The 16,661-nt window shown below is 32.7% G+C and overlaps 1 protein-coding gene across 1 annotated transcript; it reads right to left on the bottom strand.

Moving 5' to 3' along the window:
- Positions 1–2,507: 2,507 nt before the first annotated feature.
- LOC102596611 (uncharacterized) lies at positions 2,508–13,356 on the bottom strand. The gene is made up of 10 exons (XM_006361462.2): positions 12,456–13,356; positions 8,246–8,437; positions 6,708–7,055; positions 6,194–6,257; positions 5,034–5,251; positions 4,834–4,944; positions 4,315–4,420; positions 3,971–4,182; positions 2,959–3,062; positions 2,508–2,842 (listed from the first exon to the last, which is right to left on the bottom strand). The coding sequence occupies exons 1-10, from the start codon at positions 13,263–13,265 to the stop codon at positions 2,698–2,700; spliced, it is 2,310 nt and encodes a 769-aa protein (XP_006361524.1). The 5' UTR covers positions 13,266–13,356; the 3' UTR covers positions 2,508–2,697.
- Between the last annotated feature and the right edge of the window lie 3,305 nt (positions 13,357–16,661).

Here is a 16,661-nt window from a genome sequence, read left to right as displayed (position 1 = left end):
CTAATTTATGTGGCAGATGCATAATTTCAAATATTAATCCTTTTTTATATGTCTCTTTAATATATTAAGTTGTTAATTATTGTATTTTATAGTACATTTTGAACCTAATTTTTTAATAATATCGGTTATTTGCCATGTCCCAATATATGTGACATTAATTGATAGATTTGTTGGAGTCGAGAGTATTTTATTTTTGTTAATTATTGTAATTTATAATTTGTTTTTCGTCAATTTCGTCGACAATTTTTTTATTAATTATTGTAATTTATTGTTTCTTTTTCGTCAATTTCAAACAATACATGTTTATCATATAAACCTATTTATGTGGTACCAATAGAATTTAGAGAGTCAATTAATTTTTTATATAAGTTTTAAATAATTAAGTTGTTAATTATTGTAATGTATAGTATTACTTATATTATTTTTAAATATTATATGTTAGGTTTTTTATCCTAATTTATATGGCATTAATAGAATTTAAAGTATCAAATAATTGTCAATTATTGTTTAATAGATAATATGGAGTATTTAAGTCATTTATAGTATAGTATAATTAATATATAATATGTAGTATTTAAGTGTTATATTATGGAATTTGAGAAGTTATTGAAATTTTTATATGATTTTAAAAATATTTTAAATTGTTAGCTATTGTGATTTGTAGTACTTTTTTTAACATAATTTTGAAAATAATATTTATTACTCTGTTTGTTGTAATTTATGTGGCACACGCAGAATTTTAAATATTAAGCATTTTTTATATGTCTCTTTAATATATTAAGTTGTTAATTATTGTATTTTATAGTACATTTTGAACCTAATTTTTTAATAATATATGTTATTTGCCATGTCCCAATTTATGTGGCATTAATTGATAGATTTGTTGGAGTCGAGAGATTTATTTTGTTAATTATTGTAATTTATAGTTTCTTTTTCGTCAATTTCAAACAATATATGTTGTTAATTGATAGATTTTTTGGAGTAGGCCTTTTTTTTATTATTAATTATTGTAATTTATTGTTTCTTTTTCGTCAATTTCAAACAATATATGTTGTTAATTGATAGATTTTTTGGAGTAGGCCTTTTTTTTATTATTAATTATTGTAATTTATTGTTTCTTTTTCGTCAATTTCAAACAATATATGTTTATCATATAATCCATTTTATGTGGTACCAATAGAATTTAGAGAGTCAATTAAATTTTTTATATAAGTTTTAAATAATTAAGCTGTTAATTATTATAATGTATAGTATTACTTATATTATTTTTAAATATATTTAAATATTATATGTTAGGTTTTTTATTATTTTAGAAATATAGTGGATATTAGTAGTGATTTATAGTATAGTAATTAATATATAATATGTAGTATTGAAATGGAAGGTGGTGAGGCCCACTTATATATTTTATAAATATATTGGACATTAATAGTGATCTTATTGGACCATTGGTAGTCATTCCTAGACTCTTCTATAATATAGTAAAATATAAATAGAGTCATCATTGATAAATTGAATGATATATAAACTAGTTGAAGAATCAATAGCATAAGCCCTTGGACTTTGACTTGTAAACAAATCATAATTTCAATCACAACAACATATCAGACGACAGTTGAATATCCAACTTGGTGAGGGATAATAGTCTTATGGTTGAGAAAAGACTTGCCACCTGCCTTCACTTAATGAATATTGTTGCAAGAGTTTTACCCAAAATAGAAAAATATCATATACTTCATCCACTCTAAATTAAGTTATACTTATATCTTTATTTTGATATAAAATAAATGGTGTTTTACGTAATCAAAAAAAGTATTGATTCTTATTTTTAAAAATTATATTTTGTTTAAATATGTAGATTTTATATAATCAAGAAACTATATCAAATAGTTACTAATTGATTAAGTGTAAATAAGTAAAGATATTTTCTTTGTCTACTTTTAATTGTCATGTTGCGCTTTTCGAAAGTCAATTTGACTAATTTTCAAAGTTAAATTAGATTGCATTAATTCGATATTTTAAACAAAAAATTTAGATATTCAAAAACTATACGAAAAATACTATAAATTGCAATTTTTTACATATCAATACGGTGGAAAAATACAACGCAAAATGTTAATCAAAGTTCTTATAGTTTAACTCAAAAACAAAAACCATGATAAATAAAAATAGACAAAGGGAGCATTATTTACTTTTTACAGGTGTTTGGATTAACTTATTTTAGGAGATTTGACTTTTACTTTTTTTTAAAAATTATTTTTAGAGACGTTTTAAAAAACATTAAAAGGGAAACTTTCAAGTACTTAAAGAAACCCAAACAAACAACCCACAAGAATACACATGAAGAAAAATGGAAAAACAATAAATGATAGGAAGGCTGAGACACATAAGAAATTTATTAGGTTTGAAATCTATTATTTATATACTTATTTAGTAAAAAACAAATTAACACTTAAACGAGTTTTGCACCAAAACTACTTGATCAGAAGTAATTGTTTTTTTTTCCCTTGAACTGAATATACTAACTATTATTACATCATGCAAGAGAATACACATAACATCAGCAGATACATTATCCAAACTACAACACAGAATGGTATAACATGAAAAAACTAAGTTACAGAGTAGCCAAATGCATCCTCAAATTACAAAACAAGGCAAGGGGCAATGAGTTATTGCTATTTTGTGTCGAATAGATCAGTCCAAGAGACGTGAGACCATTGCGCTGCTGGATTCAGGTCCATGATTGTTTACACTAGGGATGATGTTAACAGGAGATACAAACTTAACAAACTCTTTGAGTTCTGAAAAGCTGCTGTGTTCGCTGTATGGTACTTCATACCTGAGACCAAAACAAATGATGTTTTCATCAAATCAGAAATGTGCCATCCATTGATCTAGTACCTTGACTCAGTTATAGTTAATACACAAGTTAAATAGAAGTAGTAGATAATGGACCTGATGATAGTACCCTGCTGCCACCTGCTTCCAGTTGACTTCTTCTTTCCTTTACCAAATGACCAACCAGTTGGAGAGAAAGCAACTATAAGACTGTACCGACCCTGAAGTAGTAACTAACCGTTACATACCACTCAAAGCTGGATCAATAAACAAAAGCTTTTGTATATGGTGGTGCAAAAACCTATTGGTTAGAGTGTTCCAAGTAAAGATGTAACTGGACAAGGCACATTCTACCAAAGGGTAGTAGTCAATGACAAAGCTAGAGTATATGCAGCCAGGAAATTCAGTTCTGGTAGAAAAATGATGGTACACACAAATTTTCCCAAGAAATACTCCATCTTAATGTTGTGTAACATTCTAAGGAAAAGAAAGTAAGGACCTCCAAGTGATATGCTCAACCAATAACTTACACTCTTCCTATTAAATAGTGGTTGAAAAGAAAGTAAACACTACATCAAAGTTAGAGTGTGTGTAGTTTAATAAATTTAAATTCTTGACAGTTGTATATGTTGTGTAGAAATAGAATTTTTTGAAATGGAAAGAGTGTCATATAAATTAAACAAAGGGGAGTAACCATAAAGGAAAAACATATATGTAATTTACTTAAGTGCGCTATAAAGGAAAAACATATATGTAATATACTTGGGTGCAAGGGATGATGACATAATGAACCCAACCAAGACGCATAGAGGTGTGCCGACGAATGAATTTAGCTCTAGATTTTGTGCAAACTTTTGGCTAGATAGCTCTCTTGGGTCTTGCTGAGAAAGCATCTAATTGATGTCAGCAAAACTGAAAAATGTGCAGTCTATTATAATGAGTATGTTGCAGTAAAGAAAACTTTTAGGCCCTCCAATCAATATAAGAGGATGATATTCACTAGGTGGAGCTTTGTTATTTTCAATCAATATAATTACTGATTAACTATGGACCTCAATTCAACACCAACTTTTTTCCATCTCCAAGATCTTTAAATCATCACAAAGCACTTGGACATCAAAGAACTTACCGCATACTGATTAGAAACATACTTCAACCTTTTGAAGCTAGCCAGTGTCCACATAGGCACGACATGAATTTGACTTTCCTGCTCATTTAGTGTGAAAAACTGCATTTCTTCTCGAGTAAAACCCAGACACTCCAAAATGCTCAACTTTGATGCAGTGACATAGACTTTCTTCTGCAGAGCACGAGCAACCTCAACAAACAACCTCTCTTTTCCTAAATCAGTAAGGACAGAAACCATGAGAAATTGCCTTTTGATGAAAGCATTAAGCATAAGATACTAGGTAGCTTTTGAGCTTTTGGCCACAATATTACCAAGAAACTTAAAAGGCCAGAGATGAAGTCTACCTATAGTATAGCTACCAATGAGAAACAAGGTCTTCGAGTTGAAAGTTTCAGCTTGTATTGATTCAATAACAAATTGAATAACAGCCTCCTGTTTGGGAAAGTCATACTGCAAGGCAAGCAAACATTTACAACATCTGAAGTATTAATGGACACAGCTGATGACATACTGAAATGTATTTAACTGTATTTACAAGATTTTTGCTATTTCGTATGTTCCTGGTGTATGGATTAGTCCTGTATGTTTCCTGTCTTTTTGAATGTATTGGGTAAATAAATTGTATTTGCTACTTCTTACAATTGATGTATAACATAGTCAATTATCGTTTCCTATCTATATTATTTCTTGTCATGTCAGATGTAAGGAGAAAATCTCAATATTAGCTAACATAAATGTGACATGATCATACTAGAGCATTTCTTCAAAGTGTTTGCTTCTATGGCCAAGGCATGACACTCAAAATATATGACCATAATTTTTGGTAGGTTTCACAGCCAAGAATGAATTAACAATCTAAATACCTGAGGTTCACAGTATGTAGTATCTAGGATGAGACTGTGGACACAAATCTGCAAGATTGCATTCCTTGTCATTTCTTCACAAAATCGGAAATCCCCCGTGTGCAGGACAGCCTATTGCAGAACACAAACAAAGCATTCATCACAAGAGCAATCAAACTAGAATTCAGAAAAAGCACAGAGCAAACCAATTTGAACCACACCTTACCATTGGGTGGCTCAAAAAGGATTATTAGGGAACCCGGGCAATGATTTGCATCAAAGCATGTGACATCAATCCCTGCTATGTTGATCTTCTGGTTGATGGGTAAAACTTGCATCATGTCCCATGGGATTCCAATCTTCAGATTAACAAGCTTTGCCGTAATTGAGGAACAATAAATTTTTCCATGACAAAAGGACTTAGTGAGGCCTTGATAATCTACAGAGAGATACGATAACAAAATTCAAAGCTGGACTGATAAGTAATTGCTGATCACATAATCATCAAACTAGATTATCATATACACCTATAAGGATGTCTCTAAAAATTTTCAATGAACATCATGCCATAAAGGCAGCAACCAATCAAGTAGGTCTTAGGACTGATTAATATCTACATGATGATATCCACATTACAAATATGTAACATCCTTAAAAACCTCTTCTTACTAAAAGATACAAAAGTTATCAATTGACTATCATGATAAATGAGGGAACCCTATGCAAAAAGGTGAATACGACACGTAATGCAATTTTCTAAAGAAACAGAAATTTATATGTAGTGACCATTGAGAAAACCAGCATTTATTTTAGTCCAGCATGTCCTATAAACATGGAGAATAAGCTTAAAACGAAAATGATGATAACGCAACCTTGACAGCTTCATTTTATTGACAAGTGCGTGAAAGTAAATGTTCTTCTTCATAATTGTTAAAACATGTAATTACTCAATCGACTGGTAGTGCACCTCAAAACTTCTGCAAGCAAATAGATGAAAGCTCTAAGTCTCATTACAGGGTCAAAGTCAAACCAATTCCTGCCTACATCTCATTTTTTATGTAGTTTGACTTAACATGGTTGTTAAGATTAGAATAAAAAATGCTAATTATTTAGCATTTGTTACAGGAACGAAAAGGACTTTGGGGGATTTGGAGTGCAGAGAAGTTTTATTATAGAAAATAAAAAAAGAATGTTCCACAACTTTTTTGAACAAATACAAAATATATTTATGCCTTCTTTTAAATTGAACACAATTTTGGAAATGCCCCTACAAGCAGAGTTAAAGGAGACTGCCTTACATGCTGATGCTATTTTCTCTGTTTCTATTTGTGCTGATTCAGCTATAAACATTTGAAAATATGGTTGTCAGAAGAGGTCTTACGATCTAAATGGAAGTGGCTGAGGAACCAATGAGAACAATCTCTTCTCAAGTACTTGAAAGCATCCTGCAACGATGTAAACAAGATACTTTTAGCAATTTATAGCAAAAGAGAGGTATAAAGAATAACAACTTTATATCTTAGCAGTTAGAAAAAAGTTTGTCAACAACATGTCCAGTGTAATCCCACAAGTGGGGGTCATAGTGCAATAATGTTCATTATCAATAACCCAATGTCACAAGCATTAAGACGCCGGAATTCATACAACTAATTAAACCACTAATACAGTATAAAATACACACTGGCATTGCTTTGAACCAGCACCTATAATCTCCATTGTGGTAAATCCAACAAATGTGTATATATATGGAGAGCTTCCAGTAATATATGTGCATTTCAAGCATCCTACTTAATTTTGGTAAAACAGATGATGTTGTTTAGTATATTATGCACTTTTCCAAGAACTGAGATGATACAAAAGCCCATGTAAGTAGGTTATGTATTTAGGGTATTTACCACTCGGAATGGTGTTCCTGGTATAGAACACCACACGGGAATATCTTTAGATTTTGCACTTTTGGCTGGAGTTTTCTTCTGAATTCTCTTACGGGAAGCACTTGAACAAGTTCTTTCGACCTCTGTTTGTGCCCTATCAGTAGCACAAACTTTCTTCCTTTCCGAAACAGGACAAATGAAATAATCTGTTATCAACTTGCTTGGTTTAGTACCAGCATCAACAGGTATAATCTTTGTAACATCTTGTCGAGCTACTTTTTCCTCAGCAGTTTCCTTTCTTAGCTCCAAAATAGAGTTAACGATCTTTTTTCTAGGACCAAGAGCAGTGACACCAATGCTGAATAAATCCTGCAACGGAACTTAAAATAGTGGAATTAGTTTGGCAAAGATACAACTAAAACTTAGTGGTTTGAGCACCAAGTGAAATAAACAGCCTTAATAGTTTGTCACCAAATCACATAAATAAGATAACAGTGGAAATAACAAATACAACTCAGCAAAGCCCCCTTCACAACTCCAACTTGGAAAGGATTGAGCTTGAGGAAAGGTAAAATGGGCTAATTACTTCTGCAGAAAAATCACCATGAGAAGTATATTCAATGAATACATGGTAGAGAAACAAGTCTTGCTTTATAGGGTATGTGAATTTGCCAGGTTCATTTCCCTCTGGGGAAGAAAATTCAAGTCTAACTTTTTACCTTGATCTTCTTGACTTGAACCTAAAGTAAATTCTTTTGGGGGCAAGAATTTAAAGAGTAGCTCAAGCAGTACTAAACAATAATAACCAGAGAATTGTCACTTTAGTAATTATTTAAATGCTTCTTCAAGACTACTTTTGTTTTCAGTTCTCACTGTTGCAACATTGTATTGAACCCCCAACGGCCAACTCCAAATAAGAACTTGTAGTTCAAAACTTGTAATGGTAGGACAGGACGTCCAACAAAATAAGTAATGAGAAGAAACAAAAAAAAAAGATTGATGGTTAGGTTATAGATTCTATGTCTTTGGGTGCACTCAACGGAGGGAACAGCACACCATTTTCTAGAAGGGAAACATAAGACGGAGAATCCTTGAGGCCATGGCCTCACTCTGCCCCTGAACATCTCACCTTTGGTGCCATATAGTCAATTAAAGAAATAATGGCCCTTCACATATTACTAGGGACATAAATACATCAGATTGGTTCGAGTTTTGTTATGCTCTGATGCATTTTAACCAGCCCAATTCTGAGTTTAAGGCTTTATGCTCACAACATAATCTTTAAAAATAACCATGAATAGTAGCCACTTAAATTCTAAAAAAGCAAAACCCTTCATTATAGGTGCATCAAGTTGCACGTAATCACTCTCACAGGAACAAGCGCACTTCCGGAAGCAAAGAATTCCACAAGTAACAGCCAAAAAAAACATAAATCTTATACTTCCTTCAATGTTATTATCAGAAATCCCCAAGGAGAATATCCAGAAAACTGGTGTGACTAGAAATATCATTAGTTTTATGTGCACAAAGATATTAGCAATGAAGAACAATAAGCAAACCTCTTCTGTCAAGGATTTTAAAGTGTCCCAATCAATCTCCTCCCGAACAAAGATTTCTTCATATTTAGCAAGTCCAAGATTTTGTAACCATTCAACAACAGGTGACATGTGGACAACCTCTTTAGGACATGGAGAATCATTGAGCACTTGCCCAGGACACTGAAAAGATACATCATTATTGGCAGTAACCACCTGCAAGATGATCAAATTTGTATTGAGGTAACCACATTTGACTTCCCATATCTTCTTTAAAATCAGGAAACAAAGGCAACTTCTCTGATGAACAATAGCAGCAGCAGTGTCTCAAACGCACTTGAATTAAAAATATGATAAACGGAAATGTAACTGAAACCGTAAGATGGAAATACATTATTTTTTAAGGTGTTGAACTAGGTCGAATTCAGTAACAAAGATCATGTCTATCTGTTTTCTTTCATATAAATGCTCTGGTGGTTATGTTTGTCTTGGAAACTCATGCTTATTACCACTAGTCTTAAAAGTATGATCGAACAAAGTTTTGTCAATTTGGGGGCATACCCAGCTTGTGAAGGCTCAACCCAGAAAACATGCAGCTGGCCACTGAGGGTGGCCAAACACAATTTCCAAAAACAAGAATTTAATACCACCATTTAGGGAAGAGCATTTTAAAGCTCATCTCAGAGGAAGGAGCAGTATAATACACATACAGACATGCGGAAAGGAACACTTGCAGACTTGGAACTGCAATCATGTGCCGCTAAAAATTACACATTTTCATTTTCCATACATGATTATGAATATCCTTATATGAAATAGCTATAAAAATTTTGCTTAAAGCAATTCAAAGAATTCTATGTTATTTTACTTTTAAATAACAACCAAAACAGTAAAAAGTAGAACAGATGTTCACCATTTTACTAGATATATGTTAAACGGTATTACAGTACTTAAATCATTGCAATTCCAACTGTATAAAAAAGGAACAATAGTGTGAATTTGATTGTAATAAATGGATCTTAACTGAGACCATGGTGGCATGTTGGCATTGCACAGCATAACCCTTTGCTTATTATTAACTTCAAATGCTTGTTTGACATCTTTCTTTCTTACTTTCATATAAGCATTTGTTTATACGCAATAAAAAGTCAGCAGCATGGTAAAACTGTCAAAGAAAAAAGCAGGGGGGACAAAAAATTTAATCAAAAGACTAGCTAGGGTTACTAAAAGAACAACAGAGTCAGCCCTCGGGGATTTGGACTTTGGTATAGTGGTAGGAGCACAGCATGTGATATGTGGGTAGCGCGCTCATCACGAGTTTAGGACCTACTGCTGACAAAAGCCTAGTATTTAAGTCGAGAAAGGGCAGAGGGACAGCCAATATCCACTGAGGTTCAAACAGTGTGCAAATTGGCCCCCGGGATTTCTTAGTTATCAAAAAATAAAAATAGAGTCAGTTCATCAGATCCTTAGTTAGACTGTTAGAGATCTTCCAAACTAAAAGATGTGTATTTTAAAGATGGGCAACTTATCCTGTACAGGGTGATGAACGAGTTCCCATAAAGTCTGATTTATCTATTTGTCCAAAGTTGTCAACAGACAATGAGTTGCATTCCAGACTCTGCTCCAGCCACCTTTAGGTTGAAAGATAGTGACTACATGCTGATAAACATTTCTCAAAGGAATGAGGCATCTTTAACCCATATGTTATGTATCTCTAGTTGATGGTGCATCCTTTTACTTGATTACTTTGTTGATGAATTTCCATAACCCTTGACAGCAATGAATCATGTTCACATCATTCAGAGAGGCACCCTAACTATACACCAGTTATACCTTTTTAAGATGCATCTCTTACCGTACTTTTCTCCCACTAAGTGTTGGATCTATATCTGAATCTACATTTTCCTTATGCACCCAGGGAATCACGTTGGTGCTAGAAGAGATACCCATCACAAAAGTATGCATTGCATTTCCTTCTAATCAAGGCATATCTAGCTGAAACTACTTAGACATTGGTGTTCCTTTCTACTATGTAACAAAGATTTTTATCTTTTATATCTGTGGTGCCGTTGCTCAAAACCTTGACTCTGACTAGTGCCACTATAGCACATTGCTTAAGAAGCATTCACTATTCTTCAACCTCCATAATCTTCATTCTCTAAGGGACTTCTGGATTGTGATCAACCAAATATAAAAGTAATATCTTACAACTTTTAGTAGTAGTCGATTCTAAATTTTTAACTATGACACAAAGAAACAAACTAAAAAGTTTCAAGATATATATGTAGCCTAACCAGTATCATGTTCAAAAATTTTATCCAAGAAATGCTTTTTAACCAATATCATAGATACACTAGTTGGCAAGAACTTTAGCTTACAAGAAAGAAATATGTCCATTTGCAATCTTTGACCCACATATATCATCTCTCACCTCTTCTTTGATGAATCTTTCACTTAATTCTTTTGTTACATTCAATATGTGTTGAACTCGATTTACCTTGGTATGCCCCTTTATACTCTTAAGGATGGCTTGGTTCACATGTTAGTTATGCGGGAATTATAGTGCAAGGGTTGTTTATGTTGTGATGAATAATAAAGGGATTGTTATACAGTAATTTATAACCACGAGAATTGTTACACATGAATTACTTACTCTAAAAGAAATTTTTGACTTTGCATAGTCTAATCCTTGCCTGCTAATATATAGTCTAATCCTTGCCTGCTAATATATAGTCTAATCCTTGCCTGCTAATATATAGTCTAATCCTTGCCTGCTAATATATAGTCTAATCCTTGCCTGCTAATATATAGTCTAATCCTTGCCTGCTAATATATAGTCTAATCCTTGCCTGCTAATATATAGTCTAATCCTTGCCTGCTAATATATAGTCTAATCCTTGCCTGCTAATATATAGTCTAATCCTTGCCTGCTAATATATAGTCTAATCCTTGCCTGCTAATATATAGTCTAATCCTTGCCTGCTAATATATAGTCTAATCCTTGCCTGCTAATATATAGTCTAATCCTTGCCTGCTAATATATAGTCTAATCCTTGCCTGCTAATATATAGTCTAATCCTTGCCTGCTAATATATAGTCTAATCCTTGCCTGCTAATATATAGTCTAATCCTTGCCTGCTAATATATAGTCTAATCCTTGCCTGCTAATATATAGTCTAATCCTTGCCTGCTAATATATAGTCTAATCCTTGCCTGCTAATATATAGTCTAATCCTTGCCTGCTAATATATAGTCTAATCCTTGCCTGCTAATATATAGTCTAATCCTTGCCTGCTAATATATAGTCTAATCCTTGCCTGCTAATATATAGTCTAATCCTTGCCTGCTAATATATAGTCTAATCCTTGCCTGCTAATATATAGTCTAATCCTTGCCTGCTAATATATAGTCTAATCCTTGCCTGCTAATATATAGTCTAATCCTTGCCTGCTAATATATAGTCTAATCCTTGCCTGCTAATATATAGTCTAATCCTTGCCTGCTAATATATAGTCTAATCCTTGCCTGCTAATATATAGTCTAATCCTTGCCTGCTAATATATAGTCTAATCCTTGCCTGCTAATATATAGTCTAATCCTTGTATGCTAATATACATATGCTTATTCCACATTTTATTCTGCATAAAATAATTGTACATAGATTATCCTATAACGTAATGATGGTATTATCTAATATCGTCAACTAGACACTATATTAGTTATGCGCCGGTTATTTTTTCTTATGCAACCAACCATATATTGTATTATCTTATACGGGATTTATTCTAGAATTACTTATTCCTAATCCATCAACCAAACAACCCCTAATTGTAAGATTACGTGTTTCACTATTAATCTCGTCTATTTTGTGATAGTACTCCCATTTTCATCTATCAAAATTAGTGGACCAACTATTACAAGGTTTAAAATAGCAATCTGGTAGTTCAAACTATGGCAGTAGAGAGAAACCATATCACCATTTAACATGACTACTTCCTCGGCAACAAGTTGGGCACAAACATTTTCCTTCATCACCTCAATAGGGGAGGTGCACTGTTCCTTAAAATCAGTATATCATATAATATTGGCAACATTATAGGGACTACGAAGTGCTCATGTCAAAAGAAAATATTAGGAAAAAGCTTCAAGCACTCTCCATACACATGTTTCTTAGGTATATGGTGCTACATTCCATACAATAAGAAACAAATATTAGGTAAGAGCATCTTACATTAACTGGAGTCTCGTCTTTGTCAAGACACTCATTAGTGTGAACCAGTCGCATTTCACCACTCAAATCTGAAATATCTGCTCCACAAAGGGGACAACAAATGAGGCCATATTCTTCGTCTAATCCCAAGCACTCTTCTTGCCTGTGCAGATCAGCTGTCAAAGCGTCACCGTATACTTCATCCTCCTCACCACATAACTTGAGCAGTAAATCAAGCTCAGAGCACTCCTCCGGTTCCTCCTCCTTCCTCTCTTCGAACGCACCATTTGAATTGAGCAATCTTGCCTCTATCGACTTAAACAAGTAACCCCTCTTTAATTCTTCCTCATTAGTCGTTCTTTGGACCCCAGAACAACAATCTATAGTTGATTCTATGTTATCCAATCCATGACCCAAATCCAAATCCTCAAAATCAGACTCCGATTTCTGATGAGCAGTATTAAGGCTCTTCCCATTTTCATCAGATTTTTCAACAACAACAGCAGCAAGACTGTCCTTTTCTACACTTACTGGATGTTGTTTCGGCTTCTTGGTAGGACGAGAACTATCTAATCCATGGCCCAAATCAAAATCCACAGTACACTTTCCAACAACACCAACGTTCTCCTTGCCAACATGTGGTGAATTCTGTTTTGGCTTCTTGGAAGTACGGGGAGTGGCACTAATATAAGGTCTGAGAGGCTTACGGGATACAATTTTTGAGGTGGGTTTTGGCAAATGGAGCTGAGAAGGAGATGGGTCTTGAAAATCATCGTCGTCAGTGAGAGCTGAGGAGATGTTTAGGGTTTTGGGGTTGGAAGGGCCAACCATTGATGGGAGGAAGAGAGATTCAGGTGCATTCAAATTTGGATGAAGAAGGGCAGACAACAAAGGGAGGGAACAGCCAAAAATCAAAATTTAATTTGTGTGGCCGTAATTTTAAAGTGAACTTAAATATGACTCCAATTAGGGAAAGGGACAAAAATGTGATGAAATGAACCAAAACTCATCCGTTTATAGTTTGACTTAAAAATATTTTTATCGTCAATATTTTGATTCAAAAATATCCTTATTATTTAGAAAATGAGCATTTTGACCCATTAAATAATAATAAGAATATTTTGGATCAAAATATTGACGGCAAGAACATTTTTTGACTAAATCATAAACATATGACATTTTTGTTCATTTCACATGGTTTAAGAGCATTTTTATCATTTTCCCCCCTAATTAATCACACACTTTTATGGTGTTCATCACTTATGAAAGGGAACAGTTTCATTCATTACATCATATTTGTTGGTGATTAACCAGACTTTTAAAAATATACTCTTTTTTTATCCAACAATACTTGTCCACTATTGATTTTACACACATTTTAAGAAATTATAAATAGAATGATAATTTTACTATATCACCATTTGAATATAATAAATACAATGTCTTGAAAAATGTAATAGGGAAATGACTATAATTAATGATAAAGATAAATTAGGAACTAACCATTGATTTCATAAACTAAACAAATATTGTTGGACATCCCAAAATAGTATAGTGGACAACTATTATTAGACGGATGGAGTAATAATTTGATTTCAAGTTTCAATTTTAGTTTTTATGATATAATTCTTTTACATAATATTTTAGCAATCTTAAACCCTCATCTCAACACAAAAGACATTTTAAAAATTGTGTTTCTTTTCTTGTTTAACTAGCTAGAACTTGATAAGAATTTTCATATATAATTTTAGTTTGTGACACGAGGGATAATAATTTTAAAATAAAATCTAATATAATTTATCTTAAGTTTGTTTGAACTTTATCTCGGAATTGACAATTTTAGAATTAAAAAATCTCAGAATAAAGTATTAAAATGACTATGAAACTCTATCCTAACTATAATAAACCACTTTATCTACAAGCAAAATAAATAAAATTTTAGTTAAATTGTATATACTATTAACCATGAATTTTTTTTCAAAGTGAAACTTTTAATTTTTTTTAAAATATTTTCTCTAGAAAAATAAGTTAACTTTTCCAACGGAAACATGAATAAGTTCACTAATAACATTTTAGATTGATTGTTCGTCTCCACCGTCATACTTAGGCCTGGCAGGGGGACCAGGTCGGCCCACCCCGGCCCGCGACTGGTTCGAGAACCGTCTCGCCGGACCCAATCCCGTCAATTCTCGCGGGATAGGGGGATCACGGGTTAGGGGATCAGAATCGGTCCGGTTCACCCGTTGGTCCCGATCCCGGCCCGGCTGAACCGGCAGGTTTCGCGGGATCCCCTTTTTATTTTATTTTTTTATTATTTTATTTATTTTTTGAATTGTATCTGTTGCCAACTGTTGGGGCAACGGCTAGTGGGGTCCCCCAACGGATTTATTCCACTTTTTTACTTCCCCAACACCCCCTACTTTTAATATTTTAATTTAAACCCTCAAGTTGTCATAAATACACTTTAACCCATTTTTAATATTATAAATACCCCTCTATCCCTTATTATTTCTTACAAAATCATCTATTCTCTCATCTATTTCTATAATCCTCTCAATCTTAAGTCTTAATTTTTTATTCCATTTAAGTCTCATATTATTATAATACATATATTTCAATTCTAAATTTTTATATTATATCATAATATATTTTATTCTCATATTTGCTATCAAGTATTGGAGTTTCAAACTACATTCTTCAAGAATCGGTTATAACGTCTGTTATTAACGCAGACGTTTGGTACATTTGTTTCATAATATTTATATTTTATTTTTCATCATTAATTTTTGTGTTATTATTATTTTTATATTACACTTTACATATAATTAAATATGAGTTCTAGCAAAAAAGATACCGGTAAAGGAAAAGAGAGAACCAAGTTGCATTAGTAAATTATTTAATTTTCATAAAAAGAGTAGTAAGGAAAAAAATAAGAGTAAATGTGGTGGTACTTCTTCTAAATCAATGTCTAGAGTTAGATTTAATACAAATGATTCTACTTATGTTGATGATACTTCTTATGATATTGATTCAAATGCTCAACTCGATCATGAAATTTTAGATCAAATTTATGGTGATATTAATCCTTATCTTGATGAAAATTCAGGTGAAGAAGTAGAAGTTGGTTCGGGAGAAGATGAATTAGAAGATACACCTACTAGTCCGGTGATAGAAGTTCCAAATGAAACTACAAATTCAACGAAGCAAAATTGTGGACGCCCACCCCCTTATACCTCCTACAAGGGAGAAGGTGAAGTATCAACGCCCTAAAAACTTCTGTTGTGTGGCAATTTATGACTTTAGATAAGGAAAACTCTATTGCTATTTGTAATAAGTGTAAGCAACCTTTTAAACATAAACAAGGTGGAGGTCAAGGTGGGACGGGGGGCTTAAATAGACATTTGTTATCTTGTGTGCCGATTCAATACAAAGAAGCTAAATCATTAATGATTGTGATATTAATGTTAATGAATCGGTAGGGGCTTCTAACATGGTTCAAGGAACATTAAATCCTTCTAACCCCGGTGGTCCACTAACACAACGTAAATATAATAAGGAAAGAGATCGCGAAAATTTAGCTAAAATAATTTTTGTTTGTGGTTTGCCTTATAGTTTTCCTTCACATCCCGATTTTATTGAATATATTCAACAAACTTACAATCCTAATTATAGAGGTTTTTCAAGAAATACTGTTAAATCTGATGTTTTTGTATATCAAGGTAAACATTGTCAATACCTTCGTTGTATGTTTAACATATTAGATTGTAGAGTGTCTATAACTTCGGACATGGGTCGTAGTGTTAATGGACGTGATTATTTAACTGTTACAGCACATTGGATTGATTATAACTGGAATTTGCAAAAAAAGAATCTTAAGTTATAAAGAATGTGTAGAGAAAAAAACTGGTGCATATTTAGCTTCAAAATTTTTGAGTGTTATAGATTATTACATGCTTATAGATAAAGTAATGTCTGTCGCATTAGATAATGCATCTAATAATGTAAACGCTGCTAGTATGTTAAAAACTAGATTATGTCCAATTGATGTTAATTCTTTTCATGTTAGATGTGTTGCACATGTATTAAATTTAGTTGTACAAGATGGTATTTCATTATTTGAATGTGGTTGTATGAAAATTGAATATGCTGTTGCCTGGATTTTTTATGCTAATAGAGCTGCTAGAATTAGGGAATTTAATGAGCGTTGTGTACTATGTGATTTGCCAC

The sequence above is a fragment of the Solanum tuberosum genome, unplaced genomic scaffold, assembly GCF_000226075.1.
Source record: "Solanum tuberosum cultivar DM 1-3 516 R44 unplaced genomic scaffold, SolTub_3.0 scf00335, whole genome shotgun sequence".
NCBI classification, from domain to species: Eukaryota; Viridiplantae; Streptophyta; class Magnoliopsida; order Solanales; family Solanaceae; genus Solanum; species Solanum tuberosum.
The sequence above is the reverse complement of the archived record's forward strand: the minus strand, read 5'-3'. Positions and strand labels throughout refer to the sequence as shown.

Bases quoted from the DNA above. Each gene is read 5' to 3' on its own strand.
- LOC102596611 (XM_006361462.2), bottom strand. From the start codon at position 13,265: ATGGTTGGCCCTTCCAACCCCAAAACCCTAAACATCTCCTCAGCTCTC. The intron at 7,056-8,245 runs GTTTGCTTATTG...GTTCCGTTGCAG, and splicing joins TAAAATCCTTGACAGAAGAG to GATTTATTCAGCATTGGTGT. The intron at 4,945-5,033 runs GTGTGGTTCAAA...GTTCTGCAATAG, and splicing joins TTGAGCCACCCAATGGTAAG to GCTGTCCTGCACACGGGGGA.